At 46.8% G+C, this 14,832-nt stretch overlaps 3 protein-coding genes across 5 annotated transcripts; 2 read left to right on the forward strand and 1 right to left on the reverse strand.

Moving 5' to 3' along the window:
• Positions 1 to 3,462: 3,462 nt before the first annotated feature.
• LOC120644525 lies at positions 3,463 to 6,915 on the forward strand. Of its 3 annotated transcripts, none has more exons than XR_005663787.1 (6): positions 3,463 to 3,753; positions 3,984 to 4,069; positions 4,489 to 5,337; positions 5,461 to 5,610; positions 6,017 to 6,462; positions 6,685 to 6,915. XR_005663787.1 is itself a non-coding variant. In XM_039921159.1 (5 exons), the coding sequence occupies exons 1-5, from the start codon at positions 3,690 to 3,692 to the stop codon at positions 6,392 to 6,394; spliced, it is 1,527 nt and encodes a 508-aa protein (XP_039777093.1). In that variant the 5' UTR covers positions 3,463 to 3,689; the 3' UTR covers positions 6,395 to 6,650. The 3 variants fall into 3 exon arrangements, 1 of the variants encoding a protein (XP_039777093.1); XR_005663788.1 differs by having other exon boundaries at positions 6,017 to 6,456; XM_039921159.1 differs by lacking the exon at positions 6,685 to 6,915 and having other exon boundaries at positions 6,017 to 6,650.
• A 1,550-nt stretch (positions 6,916 to 8,465) lies between these two features.
• On the reverse strand, positions 8,466 to 9,658 carry LOC120644528 (WRKY transcription factor WRKY51-like; the record flags this gene model as incomplete). Its single annotated transcript, XM_039921161.1, has 3 exons — positions 8,466 to 8,736; positions 9,084 to 9,233; positions 9,347 to 9,658. Coding segments are annotated over 2 exons (354 nt in total), but the record flags the coding sequence as incomplete, so codon positions are not given.
• Positions 9,659 to 10,297: 639 nt separating this feature from the next.
• Positions 10,298 to 12,673, forward strand: LOC120644527 (protein COFACTOR ASSEMBLY OF COMPLEX C SUBUNIT B CCB1, chloroplastic-like). The gene is made up of 4 exons (XM_039921160.1): positions 10,298 to 10,625; positions 11,312 to 11,436; positions 11,968 to 12,120; positions 12,207 to 12,673. The coding sequence occupies exons 1-4, from the start codon at positions 10,335 to 10,337 to the stop codon at positions 12,391 to 12,393; spliced, it is 756 nt and encodes a 251-aa protein (XP_039777094.1). The 5' UTR covers positions 10,298 to 10,334; the 3' UTR covers positions 12,394 to 12,673.
• Positions 12,674 to 14,832: the final 2,159 nt, after the last annotated feature.

Below are 14,832 nucleotides of genomic sequence, written 5' to 3' on the forward strand. Positions count from 1 at the left end.
ATCCTATGCCTGTTGTGGATGAGCTGCTTGATGAGTTAGCTTGCGCTCGCTGGTTCACTACACTTGATTTCAGTTCCGGCTTTCACCAAATTAGAGTAGCCCTGGGAGATAGAACATAAAACAGCCTTTCGTACTCACAATGATTTATTTGAGTTTCTAGTAAAACCCTTTGGACTGACTAATGCTCCTGCAACCTTTCAGAGTGTTATGCATTCCATTTTTAAACACCTGCACAGACATTGTGTTCTAGTATTCATGGACGACATATTTATCTATACCAAGACCCTTGAAGAGCACTTGGAGCACTTGCGGCAGGTATTTCTTATTCTGCAAGAACATCAGTTTCTCATCAAGGCCTCAAGTGTAGGGATGTAAACGGTATGGATACGGACGGATATTAACAAAATTATATTTGTTTTTATATTATTTTTGGATACGGATCGGTCACGGATAGCTATCAGATACAGATACAAATATGGATTATCTCGGCTACAAATACAAATAAATATGTACTGAATGCGGAGCAAACCGGATGCAGATAGTATCGGTTACAAATATTTCTTCGGATACTAAGTAAAGTAGCATCCATATATATCGTATGTGTTGTAGTCATTCAACCACTCCAATAGTCCAAATTTCAAGTAGAATATATTTAAAGGAGAAAATTAGCAATATATGACAAAACCATTAATTATTAGGGAGTCACACATACCCTGATACCAAGGTTCACCAAACCGTCGGTAACCGGTCCGGTTTGACCGGTTACCGGTCAAACCGGTCCGGCCCGGTATGAAACCGGTCCAAATTCAAAATTTAAATTTGAATTCTAAAAAATGAAAAATTCCCAAAAAAATTCCTAAAAATACTTCAAGTTGCGACGAATCTAATGGTGTCAAATTTTCTCAAAAATTCATTCGTTTAACATATTTTTCGGACATTTAAAGTTAAAACAAAAAAAAGGAAAAAAATAAGACGGCCCATTAAGGCCCACTTGGTAAACCGGTCAAACCGGTCGGTAAACCGGTCTAACCGGCCGGTATACCGGTTACACATGCGATTTTAAATTTGGATTTGAATGCAAACCGGTCAAACCGGCCGGTAAACCGGTCAAACCGACCGGTAAACCGGTGTAACCGGTCGGTATACCGGTACGAACCGGTTGAACTGAGTTTTTTGAATTCAAATTTGAATTTGACCGGTTTCTACCGGTAACCGGTCAAACCGGTCCGGTAAACCGGAACCGGACGCCGGCGATTAGGTCCGACCGGTCGGGAAATGAAACGCTGCCTGATACCCGACACTACCATTATTTTCTGATGAAAAATTTATAATAAAATATTTTCTTTATTTGCTGTTGACCTGGTGCCATGAAAAAGAAATCACAACGAAACTACTCCGGCCGCACACCGGAATTTGGTGTCCCAATTGCGACCGCACACCGGCTACTGAATAGCCTAGTCTGCAGCCGGACTCAAACAATCCTTTCCGACCTTGTCCTTGACGACTATAGCCTCTCCCGGCCTTGCCCTTGCTTTAACCACCGGCGCCGACGTAGACTGCCAAGGTCTGCCTCCGACTATCATACTCAATCGAGGCGGAGACGGCCATACTCTGCTCCTCCGCAGGCCACCCGATGGCAGTAAAACGGACCACCAGTCACCAGATGGCGACATGTTTTAAGATGGTCAACCTCCTCATCCGTCAGCTGGAGCGCCTGTGTCAGCTGGTAACCATCCGAACTACCCAGAAGCGATTCCGCCGCCAGCGATCGGGGTTGACCAGCTTCTAGCGTTGGACCCATATAAAAAATACTATTATACGATATATATATATATATTGTATAATATCATACTTTTTTATAAAATCACATTTAACATTACAATACGGCGTACGCTAATAATCAATATATTTATATGGTGTATGCTAATAATTAATATATTTATATTACTTCACATGTAGCAACGTCTGAATATATGAGACATGTGTTTATAGATATCAAGGTGGGTCTGTTCCGAAAAAAAATAAATCGCGCTTCATATTCGAAAAAAGGTGGGTCTGTTGTCGCAGGGTGTTAAGGGCTTAAGACTATCCGCAGTAGTGCCTGTAAAAGGCACGGTAAACAACTTACCGTCCGTGTGTACTCTTTTTTTGGCTGTAGCGGTGAACGCGAAAAGTGCCAGTATCTTTCCGCAAATCAAGGGGAGTAGAGAAGGAACGGTACGCACGACGTGGCGTGGGACTCGCGCACTCGCGCGCCATGCCAACGACCCGGCCGGCAAGCGGGGAAAGAGAGGGCCACCGGCGAGCGGGGAGAGAGGGCCACCAACAAAGCTCGAGGCCGCCCGGGAGGGCCCCTGACGGAGACAGAGAGACGGGGGGAAGCAGAGCTCGGAGGCCGGGCCGTCACCGCCGCGTCCCCGCGCCGCGCCCGCCGCGAGCAGAGGCCTGCCCGTCGTCCGCCCGCGCGCAGGCTGCCCGGCCGGTCCAGACGCGCCGCGCGCAGGCTCCCCCTCGCCTTCGCCGGGAGCTGGCCGCTCCTCCCTCACCGGCGCCTCCACCTCGCCGCGGCCCCACCGCGCCTCCGCCTCCGCCTCCGCCATGGCCCTGCAGAGGGAGAGTAGGGGCAGGGGGTGCCGCCGCGAGGCCCGCCGCCAGCTCCCCGTGGAGGTGCGGGGCGGGCGCACCGGAGCCGAGCCGAGCTCGCCGCCCGCCGGGGCTAGAGGGAGGAGGAGGGGGAGGGAGGCGAGGCAGGCCGCGGCGGCGCGGAGCTCGGCCGCCCGCGAGCCGCGGGCCCGTGGAGCTCGCCTGCCCGTGAACCGTGGCGGCATGGAGCTCGGCCGCCCATGGCGGCGCGGAGCGTGGCTCCCAGGTGCCGCCACCGGCGAGAGAGGGGGACGGAGGAGGCCCGTGGATGGCCAGAGGAGAGGGCCGCAGAGATGGAGAAAAGGACGGGGGAGGTGAGGGGGGCAGATAAGGAAGAAGGGAAAAGAGAAAAAAAATAATCCTGATAAGTGGGTCCCATGACTGGTAGTTGCTATAGAGTAGAAATATAGAAAATAAATGGTTGCAGCGAAATTGAACATAAAGCAAAGAATCTTGATGACCATGATAGAATATTTCGTTTAGAGTATGGATTTGAAGTACTCCCTCCATATAGAATTTAGATGTCGTTTGGACAAGATTTGAATCAAATATTGAGGATATAAATTATAAATAACTTTTAAGTTATTGAGTTTGATATAGTGAAAATTATATGAATAGATTTATTTAAAAACAATTTTATTAAAATATACATATATCACTTTTCAACAAATATTTTTATAAAAATAAACAATCAAAGTTATGCTTTGAAAGCCGTGTTGTCGTCCTAAACACCATCTATTTTCTGTACGGAGGGAGTACTAGCAGTGCGGATCGGCCAATAATCTCAAAGTTAAAGGTGGTCGTTTTGCATTTTTGCACGAATAAAGCATTTTTTTCACTTTTCGTCTTTTCCACACAAAATCTACCAAACTCTTCCTCCGCCGCCGGCCGCCGCCCTGCGTGATCATCCCCTTCCTCTCTTTCACGGCCGCAGCACGGCCACCTCCACCGTTGCCGTTGTACTTCTGGGCTTTCAGTGCCTAAATCCGCGAGAGCGAGGGACCGTCGATCTCGCCGGCTTTGGCTTCGATTTGGGGGCGGCGGCCATGGGGACGCCCGAGCAGATGAAGGCGCTGTCTATCCAGGGGCAGACCCAAGACCCGATCACAGGTACGCCTCCTGCTCGATCCAATTTCTTGATTCGTACGAAGAAGATCTCTTAAATTATATGCATAGATTTGCATATTTCGCCCCCTCTTGTTCACCAAATCCTCAAAACCTAGGCTCTTTTCAGTTTATTGTTATTGACGAGGAAAAGTTGAATTACTGAACCGATGTGGCATAAAGCTGTTACTTTATGCCCTTCTGTGCCATGAGTTCATGACCTCGCTGATTTGCAGGTGACGGATCAACTTGCTCGGCTGCTCAAATAAAGGCGGATTCTAATTGTGCCGAAGGAACGGAATCGCCGGTCCACCTTCCCGAGGTTTGAGATGGGATCCTGATAGTGATTAGTCTATTTAATTGCAAGTGGGGAAAAACATCGTGTTCAATTGTTTGTGGCTAGCACCAGGCGCATTTTGGATTATAGAAATTTGCTGGTCCATCTTACATTCAATCTACGGTCAGGTCCGGAGTTGCTGTGCAAGTTAAGTCTGTGGTCTGTCTATAGATGTGTCATTATGTCTTCTTGTCAAGTGGGGATGGGTATGGGTAAGTTTCTGTTTTCATAATTAGAAGATGGGGATGGCCCACGGTGTGTGCAGCTCAGAAACAGTGTAACTTGTTAGGAAAACGTAAATGCTATCACATAAATGGGTAGGAATTTCCTGTACTATCAACTCAAAGAAGCATTATTGTTGCATCCATTTTATGATGTTGATTATTTCTCTCATGCTTGCACAGGACATTCTTCACCGGATACATGCTCTCATGCCAATTCGAGATGCCGCTCAAGCTGCCTGCGTGTCTCATGCTTTTCTGCGTTCTTGGAGATACTATCCCAGGCTCATCCTTTCTGTTGATTCTTTAGGCATAAAGGATTATGGATCCAAGTATGATGAATTGACAAGGGATTTTATTAGTAGAGTTGACCACATTATGCAGAATCACTCTGGCATGGGAGTGAAGGAATTTAGACTAGAAAACTACCCTTGCTCCACTATGGATCCCAGTACTGTGGACCGCTGGGTTCAAGTTGCCATTACACCTGGGATTAAAGAGTTTGATCTATCACTGTTTGAACTCAGTGACATAAAGTACAGCTTTCCATGTTCTCTTTTATCTGGGGAGAGGGGAAGCTCCATTCAGTCTTTGATGCTTGCTGGATGTTCTCTTCGCTCCCTGGAACAAGCTGGTTTCATGAGTAGCCTGACAAATTTGGATTTGCATTCAGTTGACGTCACTGGCGAGGAACTATTTTGTTTTCTGTCCAACTCTTATGCTTTGGAGAAAATTTCCCTTTGGAACTGCAATAATATAATTTGCTTGAAAATACCTTGTCAGCTGCAAAAGCTTAATTTCCTGGAAGTGCTGGATTGCGAAATGCTAGAGATGATTGACAGCAATGCCCCGAATCTCTCAACACTCTCCTGTTCAGGACGGCAAACACATATCTCGCTTGGACATGCATCACAAGTGAGGAAAATAAGATTTCGTTGTGACTATTCATCTAATGCACTTGATTATGCTATTACCAAACTTCCACTCATTGCACCGAATCTCCAAATTCTGTATCTGTCAATAATTGATGAGGTCAGTGTCATCCTTCCTATTTAATTTATTTTTATGAAAGTGAAGCACTGTTGAATAGCTGTATGCTTACACTAAATTTCTCATACTTGGTACTAATTAATATCTGGGGCATCCTGTCTTCAGACTATCAATATACCAACGGCGTTTGGCAAATTCCTACAGCTGAAGCACCTGGAGATAATTTTGCACGCACCAAATTCCCTAGACTTTGACTTTTGCTGCCTGATTTCTTTCCTTGATGCTTCTCCTGCCTTGGAGACTTTCATCTTGCGTGTAAGTCTTCATCTATCTCTGAAGAACTGTCCATAATGAAAACAGATTTAACAATTATGTAATCTCTACTTTTGAAATACAAGCTAATTACTTGCAGTTATATGCCAAGAAAGATTATATTACCTAGCTAAAGAGCTGGCAAAATCTGAGCCACCCTCGCTTCTGTTTCTGAACCTAGCTGGCTCAGATTAAGAAACTAGAGAGCTAAGATTTCAAGCACCAAGGACATGAAAAGCCAGAAACTCGGTGTCACTTGTTGCTGAATGGAAACTGGATTTAACTAAATATTTCCTTAGTCATGGTTTTGCTACAAGTGAATTACATGTTTGTAGTGAAGATGGTTATATCCAGTCAAATTGAAAACCTTCTGGCTACATGGAAGAGACACTAACTTTTTCCTGTGCAGATTGGGATGCCAACCATTAGGCATGATTCGATTGTTGAAGATGTGATCAGTGATTCCTCACATCCACTGCACCTTTCAGAAAGCTGCTATGACAACCTAAAGAATGTGATGATAACTGGCTTTTGCTCCGCGAAGAGCATGATTGAGCTCACAATCCACATTATGGTGAAAACAAAATCATTGGAGTGCCTTACACTAGACACTACCCGTGGCCATGACAGGAGGTTTGCCAACATTGACAGATGCTGGCCGATGGATGCGGAGGCGCTTGTAGAGGCAGGAAAGGCCCGCATCGCCATTCAGAGATACATTGAGGGAAGAGTGCCCGTGGCTGTGAACCTGAAGGTTATCGAGCCGTGCAGCAAGTGCAGCTACTGATGGACTGTATTATTTGAGCCTAAATTGCCAGAGGTCGTTAAATAGCATTTATCAACTTAACGGTACAAGTAATGCGCCTTTCCCCAGTTTTTTTTTATGTCATTTCCTCATATATGCTAGTTAGTATGCGAGATTCCTACAAATGTTTAATGGAAGGAAGATGTGATGTGCAGCTTTCGAGTTAGCATTATTGAATGCAATTACCTGTTTTTTCCCCTCCTGCAATTGCTTTAATAAATTCATTTGAGTCTTGCAATCTGCTTAACTTGATTCGGTCTGCATGTACACAGATGATTGACTTCTTGAGGATTCTTCATGAACCATATCCAGTTGTAGATTGCTCATATCCTTTACCCCCCGCGACCTTTATACAGGTAGGACGTTTATGCATATTCATCATAAAGGACGTTTATTATCTTGAAAGTTGAGATCAAAATTGAACAATGCAATCCATGCATGGATGGATGAAACTCATACAATCCTTTTTTATAATAAACTCATTACGATCCTTGAGCGAGACATTGCTACCAAGTTTGTTGGTCAATGTAACCCGATCGAATTGGATGGATGAAAAAGTAGTGCCGACGACTTCAACGAATGTCAAATACGAGGAAGAAATATTACGTTTATTTTCAGTTCAAACTTTTCAAAAATTCATACATCCAACTCTGAGATGTTTCTTTTGAATTGCAAAATATAATTGCCCATCCCTTGCAAATTGAATATAGTTTTAAGAGTAAATAGGTTCCTTGGTCCTAAAAAAAAGTTGCTCTTAGTTTTTTGGCTCCTTTTCATTTAAACTTGCTTCATTGGCCTCAAAAGGAATTTCATTTAGTTTCTTGGCCCTTCCCCCTCTGGTTCCGTCCAGAGCTACCATTGCCCCTTCGAGCAAGTGCGCGCAAAAAGACAGGACTACCCCCGCGTTACCCATTCAAGCAAGCGTAAACGAGCGAGCCCCGTACCCCGAGCGAGCACAGCGTGCCACCGCCGGCGCTCCGCCGTGAGCCACTACATGCGTTCTGCCGCGGGCCTACGACCCCGCTACGCGCGAGCCCTCGCCGCGGGCGAGCAACACCTCCACGCTAGCCGCCGACGGTGAGCTGCGTCCCGAGATGGCTCCGCCGCCAGCCACCGGAGGCTCCCGTCTTCCCTTCCCTGTAAAGAGGAAGATGCTGATGCGCGGGGTCCGCCCGTTAGGGGTGAAAGTCATTTCGTGTTGCTTTTAACATCGTTATCTTAACGGGCTAAGGCCTCCTCCAATGGTGGGCTTAGAGCAGCTCCAGCGTTGGTTTTTAGGTAGTGCTACGGGTGGAGAAAGAAACATTGTTAGGATGCTTCACGCTGGAGCATAGGATGCTCTGGAGCAACTCCCTAGCTCAGGTGCTGCGTTTTGCACCAGGTGCTCCAAATAAAATACAGTTTTAAGGATGTACTTTACCAGCCCGGCAGGTAAGAGAGTGAGAAGAAGAGTTATATTGACCATATTTTTTATTTGATTGGATAGCAGGGAAGTGGGTGCGTCACGCTGGATCAAAATAACTTGAAATCTACCGTGCTGACATGGCCTTCAAGCTTCTTTGTGAAACGATTATACGCTGCTGCTGCTCTTAGAGCTAGTACAGATTAATTTTTTAATCATTGAATAGTGCGAACACAACTACCAGTAGAGCTTCGCTTCCCGTCTAGTGTGAACGCACCCCGACACGTCTCTCCCTCACACGCACGCGTCCCGAGGCAGCCGTTGCTACTGCCGGTCCTCTCTCTCCTCCACATGAGCCAGCTGCTGACTCTTGTCGTTGGAAAGGGCCTAAGACCGTCCACAGTGATAGGAGGAAATGGAGGAGTAAATTTACTGTTTGACACTGTAGATGCACTGTTTGGCACTGTAGACAGAAAGAGCGTGGGAAACGAGGCAAGAGCAAATTTGCTCTTGCTCTTGCCATTGTGGACAGCCTAACAGAAGGGCCAAGAAACTAAATGAAATTTGTTATGACGCCAAGGAAGCAAGTTCAAATGAAAAGAGACTAAGAAACTCAGAGCAACATTTTTAGACCAAGAAATCAATTTACTCTAGTTTTAAAAAAATATTATCATTCCAGGTAGCTTATTCTTCCACCTGTTTTATTCCCGGAGAAAGTCTACATTACCCCTCAAACTCAGCAGAAAGTCTAAAACTCAACCCTAAAGTTTGAAACCGGGTAAATTACAACCTCAATCTCCTAAAACCAGGCACGAACACCCCTTCCGCCCAAACCAAGCTGGTTTTGGTCCACCTGGACTCCACGTTGGCAAGGGGAGCCATTAATAGACTGCTCTTTCTCTCTCTGTCGGTGGCTTCTTTTGCTCTTGTTTGGTTTGTGCTCCAATTGTAGCGCTAGTGAATAGTAACAACTTTGACCGTTAATTACGGTGTTAAACAAAGCCAGTTTACAAAACCAACTTCAGAACCCCTGCGCTAGTGGCCATGAAGAATCTAATGAGACCTTTGACCGCACGATTAGAGGATGGTTACTGTAGCATCACTGTAGCAAATCATCGATTAATTACCGTTGTTAGATCCGTCGCGAAAAGTTACACCCATCCCTAAAATTTTTTTGCAAATAAACTTCATTTAATGCTTCATGCATACGAGATTCTTTTTTCGGAATGCGTGCGTGCTAGTTTTCTAGCATAACCAAACAAGGCCTTTCTTACCCTCTCTCTATTTCTCTGAGCTCTCTATGGCGATCCCTTGATGGGCTTCTGCTCGTACTTGCGCCACGAGTACTCGTCGGCGAGGATGTCCGACACCTTCGGGCTAATCGCCGGCACGCGGATCGTCCGCTTCACCCGGTGCTTCCTGCAGATTCAACAGATTCATCAATTCGTTTTCTTTCTCTCCGGTTCGATTCGTCGCTTATAATTGATGGATTCGGCGACAAGCGCCAGCATCAAGGATGGATTCCAAGTTACCTGCGCTTGGAGCAGTGGCATCGGCCGCCGGTGGCCCTTGGAGCAGTGGCATCGGCCGCCGGTGGCCCTGTACTTGCCGCCGACGACGTTCTCCGAGTGCGCGTGCTCGTGGCACTTGCGCTTCTGTCCGGCGCCGGACGACGACAGCGGCGGCTTCCCGCAGCTGGCCGCGCCTGTCGGCGGCGGGAGCATCAGCGGCGATGACGACCCGCCGCCGCCGCGCCCGTTCGACACGCTCCCGTCGCCGGTCGTCACCGACGACAGGAACGAGGAGCTGGCGCCGGACACGCTGAACCCGGAGTCCCTAGATATTCAGGAATCGAGTGCTCACCTTACAACACTAGAATCCCCTCCCCTCCTTACTGTAGTTGCTTCAGGTGATGCGAAAATGGAGTCAAACACAGCAGCACGAACTCGATCCAGAAACACGAAGGGGGAAGGTGGCTGGCGGCGCCCAGGGAGAAATTGGGCAGGGGCGTCGGCAGTGGACCTGTTTTAGGCCCCCCCTTGCCGAAGGGGATGAGCTCCCCATTCACGCGCCGGCCATCTCCCTCCACTGCTCGCCGGCGATGGGAGTCTGGGACCACTCTGCTGGGGGTGAGACTGTGCATGAGCGACAGCGAGAGAGAGGGGAGGAAGACAGAGCCAGCGAGAGAATTGGAGGAACAGAGAGCCAGCTATTGTATTGGCCCCTTGCCAACATGGCTGCCAACGTGGTAAAAAACTAGACTGGTTTGAGGTCGAGGGTGTTCGTTGTCTGATTTCGGGAAATTGGGAGTGTAATTTACCTGGTTTTTCGGAATTGAGTTTTAGACTTTCTGCGGAGTTCGAGGAGTAATATGAATTTTTTCTTTTATTCCCCACCTCCCAAACCTCCCAAGTTGCCAGAAGACAGTCGTACATCCCCACTTACACGTGGGCCCCACCAACTTTATGAGCGCACCGCCCCCCTGCTTTCCCACCCCCGCGGCCTTATCCCCAGCCGAAAATGGACGCCGCCACGGTCGCTCCGCGCCTCCTCCTCCCGCTCCGCGCCGCGCCGCCGCCGACGCGGCGCGGCGCGGCCGCCTTCTCCCGGAGGGTGTCCGGGCCGAGACGAAGGCGGCTCCGCGCCTCACCCGCGCGAGCGTCGCTCGACCGCGCCGCGGTCCTGCTCGACGCCGCGGCGGCGGCCGGCGGGACCGGGTACTCGCAGGCGAGCTACTACACGTCGCTGGGGCTCTTCGTGCTCTCCGTGCCGGGGCTGTGGTCGCTCATCAAGCGCTCCGTCAAGTCCAAGGTCCGTAGCTAATCCGTTCCCCTTCCAATTCCCCCCTCTCTGGATGGCATCCCCCGCTTGCATCCGACTAGCTCCCGCCGCACGCGCGCTCGTCGCTGCTCCTGGCGAGCACGCGCGTGCACGAGTGCGCTGTGAGCAGGGCGCGTGCCGCACACACGTGCCGGTGCGCCGTGCTCGTGCCACTGTTACGGTAATTCCGCGTAGATGCATCCGCGGCTGTATAGCTGGGTGATTCTGGATGAGCTTTTCTTGTCTCCGGAACTGTGGGTGATCCCTGGCGAGCGTGCACACGCATTCGAGAGCCTGCGTGGCTCTGAAGCAGGCTTCGTTCTTCCTTCTTTTTCCAGATGTGACTGCTAGTGCTCTGTGATGTGGATACTGGTAGTGGTAGTGGAGTGGACTTGTTTGTGTCGGCCAAAGAGGACACCTTCTTCTTTTCTCTTTTGATTTACATGTCCAAGATGCTACCACCATGTCCGATAGGGACGGCACTGCATTGTATAATTAAAATTTCTTAGCTCTGGATGCGGCAAAGTTGTTTCACCAAAAGAGTTTCATAGTGGCTAAGTTTGGCTGCTAGCCTACTACTTTAGAGGCTAATGCGGTTTCTCAAACCTTTTTGTTTGGTTCTTGGCCACAATTCAGCAGCACCGTTTGTCATATGTATGCCGAATTGGTGGATGCAGATTGTACAGAAGACATTTATCAAAGAGGGAGGGCAGTCGATGGCGCCAAATCAGGTGGCTGGAGAGATCCTGTCGTTCTTCACCCGCAACAATTTCACTGTATCAGACTGCGGTGAGGTTATCACGTAAGTAATATGCTGGCGTTGTATACTAGTGCAGCAAAACGTAGCTAAGTTACTACCGGACAGAAGTAGCAAACTATATTTTAGTGTGGTGTGAGTGTGACAGAACTCTTAGGAATGCATATAACATAGTTCAATTTGTTTGCCATTCTAAATGTTGCTGCCAATTTGGATCTTTGAGTTCATAGTGATCTCCACCCTAGCATTGGACACAGTAATTGGTGTTTCAAGGAACAAAAATAACCACACAAAGATAAAATTATCCATAGTAGTAATACTTGTGTTACTTAGAAGTGCTAGAATTATAATGATGTGGTTGCCTATAAAAATTTGAAGAAGAAGGCATCTATCAACTGATTCCTAATTAATAGCTGCAGAGTAGTAATGAAGCAGACTAGCCACTGTTTTGGTCAATGGTGACTCATCTGATGAAGCTGCAATTACTAGTTTCCGTAATTTAATCTAATGTGCTTATGGAACTTGCTTGGCATGGGAATTTGTTGTAAATCAAAATATTTTTGTATTTCTGGACAGCTTTGAGGGCACGATGGTACCAAGCAGAGGACAGGCAGCGCTGCTGACCTTCTGCACCTGCATTAGCCTCGGTAGCGTTGGGCTTGTTCTATCGATCGCTGTCCCAGAAGGTGGAAACAACTGGTTCTGGCTTATGACCCTAAGCCCCTTGGCGTATGTCTCTGCAACTCTCAGCTCCTGGCAATCCATAATGAAACTTCCAGCGAAAATGTAGTAACTGTCCCTTCATGATGCTCCAGGGGAGTGTACTACTGGACAAAAGCATCAAGGAAAGAAGAGATCAAGGTCAAGATGATCCTGTCAGATGATGGGAACGTATCTGAGATCCTTGTGCGAGGTGATGACGTCCAAGTTGAGCAGATGAGGAAGGAGCTCAAGTTTAGCGAGAAGGGGATGATTTACGTGAAGGGCATCTTTGAGACATGACCTGGGGTTTGATTTCTGGGACCATAATGTGGAGTCCAGTCTTTGCTGCGATGTGAATTGCGAAAATCAGGTGAGGGGATGCAAATTCAACGGGCAAATCTGCACCTTGGCTTATAGAAAAAGAAGTGATCTTCGTACGGCGTTTGGTTATTGTGAGTGTTGCAAATATGAGGATCCTCAATGTATTAACTTAACAGGAAATTGAGGTCATTGTAAAAAGTTATCGAGAAACACCTTTTTGAACTTGGAAATAATAGACCTTTTAGGGGAGAAAGAAGTATCTGTGGGAGTATGGCTGCATCTCCAACTCAAAAGAACTACAACTGAGCTAGTGCTTAGACCAATGCTGTCATGCTGCCTCTTGTTCTTCACTGGCAAGGGCTCTCCTTTTTCTCCAGATCTGGTTGAAATTTTCAACTAATTCGAACTTTAGAGGTCATTAGTATTTTTTCTTGTTTGAAAATGAACAGCTAATTCCACCAAAGCTTTGAGATTTTTCCAAAAAAAATTTAAAGCGACATTTTACCAAACTAGCATTGGATTGTGAGACTGAGCTGTGACTGGGGATGACGGAGTGTATATAAAAGAGGAAAAGCCTGCAGGTAGGCCCATGATGGAGTTGGACCTACATGTCATTGACACAACTATCTGTAATATTAGGTGTTTCCCCACACGTTGATGCGGGACTTGAGACATAGAAGAAAAATTATTTTAGCTAAATAAAATATTAATGACAAAATAGCACTCGTAAAATATGAGACATTTTTTTCTTTTTATTTGCTTATATTTTTCCTTTGTCTCTCTCATTTTATTTTTTCATGTTTATTTTCTCTACCTTTTCCTTTTCTCCTTTCATTTTTTCTTCCTTTTCTTTTTCACCCTTTTAATTCTTATTCTTGTATTCTTATTATTACATTATTCTTTGCCCACCTTTTTTGCTCCTCATAAGAAAACCATAAAAAAGAGATTGAAAACCAAACACCATGAAGATGAGCGTAAACACCACCAAATACCTTTGATCTCCTTTTGCTAGATGCTGCTATGGTTGGGGAGTGGACAGTGGGCATGGAAGTTGCAGTCCTGCAGCATGGCGGCGGCATTGCCGAAGATGAAGTCGACGGCGCCCTTAGAGTGCCGAGTAGGGCAGGGCATGCCGGAGGTGGAGTGGAGTTATTTAAACTCGATTGCACGGACGATCTTTGAGTTTCTTCGTATTGCAGTGACGGCCTTTGGTTTTCTTCAGCTCCTTTCAAGTGTGTTTGTTGTGGTGGAGGAATCATTTGCGTTAGAATTGATGACTTACAATAGTGACTTGCGGTTGTGCACAGAAAATTGGTAGAAGGCATAAAAATCATTGGCTAGCTTGCATGTTGAAAGAAATAGAGTTAATGACTCTTAGTGGGGACTAACTTTATATGTTTTATAGATAAATGCTAAAAATCATTGGCTTGATGATTTGAATCCTACCTACATGTGGCATAGGTCATATAAGTGAGAAACGCACGAAGAAACTCCATTCTGATGGGCTTCTAACTTCATTTGATTTTGAATCATACGAGATATGCGAAGCTTGTTTGCTAGGCAAGATGACTAAGACGCTATTCATAGGTTTTTCAGAGAGAGCATCGGAGTTGCTAGAACTCATACATACTGATGTGTGTGGACCAATGAACTAGATTGCTAGAGGAGGATTCCAATACTTCATAACTTTTACTGACAATTTGAGTAGATATGGTTATGTCTACTTGATGAAACATAAGTTTGAAACCTTCGAAAAGTTCAAGAAATTTCATAATGAAGTTGAAAAATAGCGTGGCAAGAAGATTAAAGCTTAACGATCTAATCGTGGAGGCAAAGATCTGAGCCACGAATTTAGCAATCATTGTTGACGGCTACTAAGTATCAAATTTAGGCCATCAATTCCTACATAAACACATAAAATGTGAGCATCAACCTAGTGATAGGAGTTTATTACTAACCATTTCTACGAGTGTTGGTGATTATTTGTATGCAAGTGAATTAAGTGAGAAAACACACTTCATGAGCAGGGGAACACACTCCACAGATCAAGGCAAAATGCGCAACTACGTACAAGGATCAAATGACCCACTAGATAGCCTCACATGAGAAGGAATGCAGCCCACAAGCAAGGTGGCACGTCATCAATCCGTGGCAACACCCTCTCAACGAATCAGACGCGTTCACGAGGATCCATGGGCCCACCAGATCATCTAAACCGCCTTAAGAGGGGCCCACACACCTGGGTATGACACGGGGGCCCACCTAGCAGCCTCCAGACCAAGTTTGAGGCGGTTCGGCCACCTTTTCCGGTCGGCGCCTCTGGACCTCCCCCTTCCACGTGTCAACTCCTCATTCGATGCATAGGTCGGTTCCAGGGGGAAGGGGCCCAATCTCGGGGCTGAAAAGGCCATGGCACCC

Source organism: Panicum virgatum, chromosome 8K (genome assembly GCF_016808335.1).
Source record: "Panicum virgatum strain AP13 chromosome 8K, P.virgatum_v5, whole genome shotgun sequence".
Taxonomy (NCBI): Eukaryota; Viridiplantae; Streptophyta; class Magnoliopsida; order Poales; family Poaceae; genus Panicum; species Panicum virgatum.

What these genes read in the sequence shown, in the direction of transcription:
- LOC120644527 (XM_039921160.1), top strand. Translation starts at nt 10,335, where the DNA reads ATGGACGCCGCCACGGTCGCTCCGCGCCTCCTCCTCCCGCTCCGCGCC. An exon ending in AGCGCTCCGTCAAGTCCAAG is followed by an intron (nt 10,626 to 11,311) that starts GTCCGTAGCTAA and finishes TGGTGGATGCAG; the next exon opens with ATTGTACAGAAGACATTTAT. An exon ending in ATGACCCTAAGCCCCTTGGC is followed by an intron (nt 12,121 to 12,206) that starts GTATGTCTCTGC and finishes ATGATGCTCCAG; the next exon opens with GGGAGTGTACTACTGGACAA.
- LOC120644525 (XM_039921159.1), top strand. Translation starts at nt 3,690, where the DNA reads ATGGGGACGCCCGAGCAGATGAAGGCGCTGTCTATCCAGGGGCAGACC. An exon ending in GACCCAAGACCCGATCACAG is followed by an intron (nt 3,754 to 3,983) that starts GTACGCCTCCTG and finishes GCTGATTTGCAG; the next exon opens with GTGACGGATCAACTTGCTCG. An exon ending in ATCTGTCAATAATTGATGAG is followed by an intron (nt 5,338 to 5,460) that starts GTCAGTGTCATC and finishes TCCTGTCTTCAG; the next exon opens with ACTATCAATATACCAACGGC.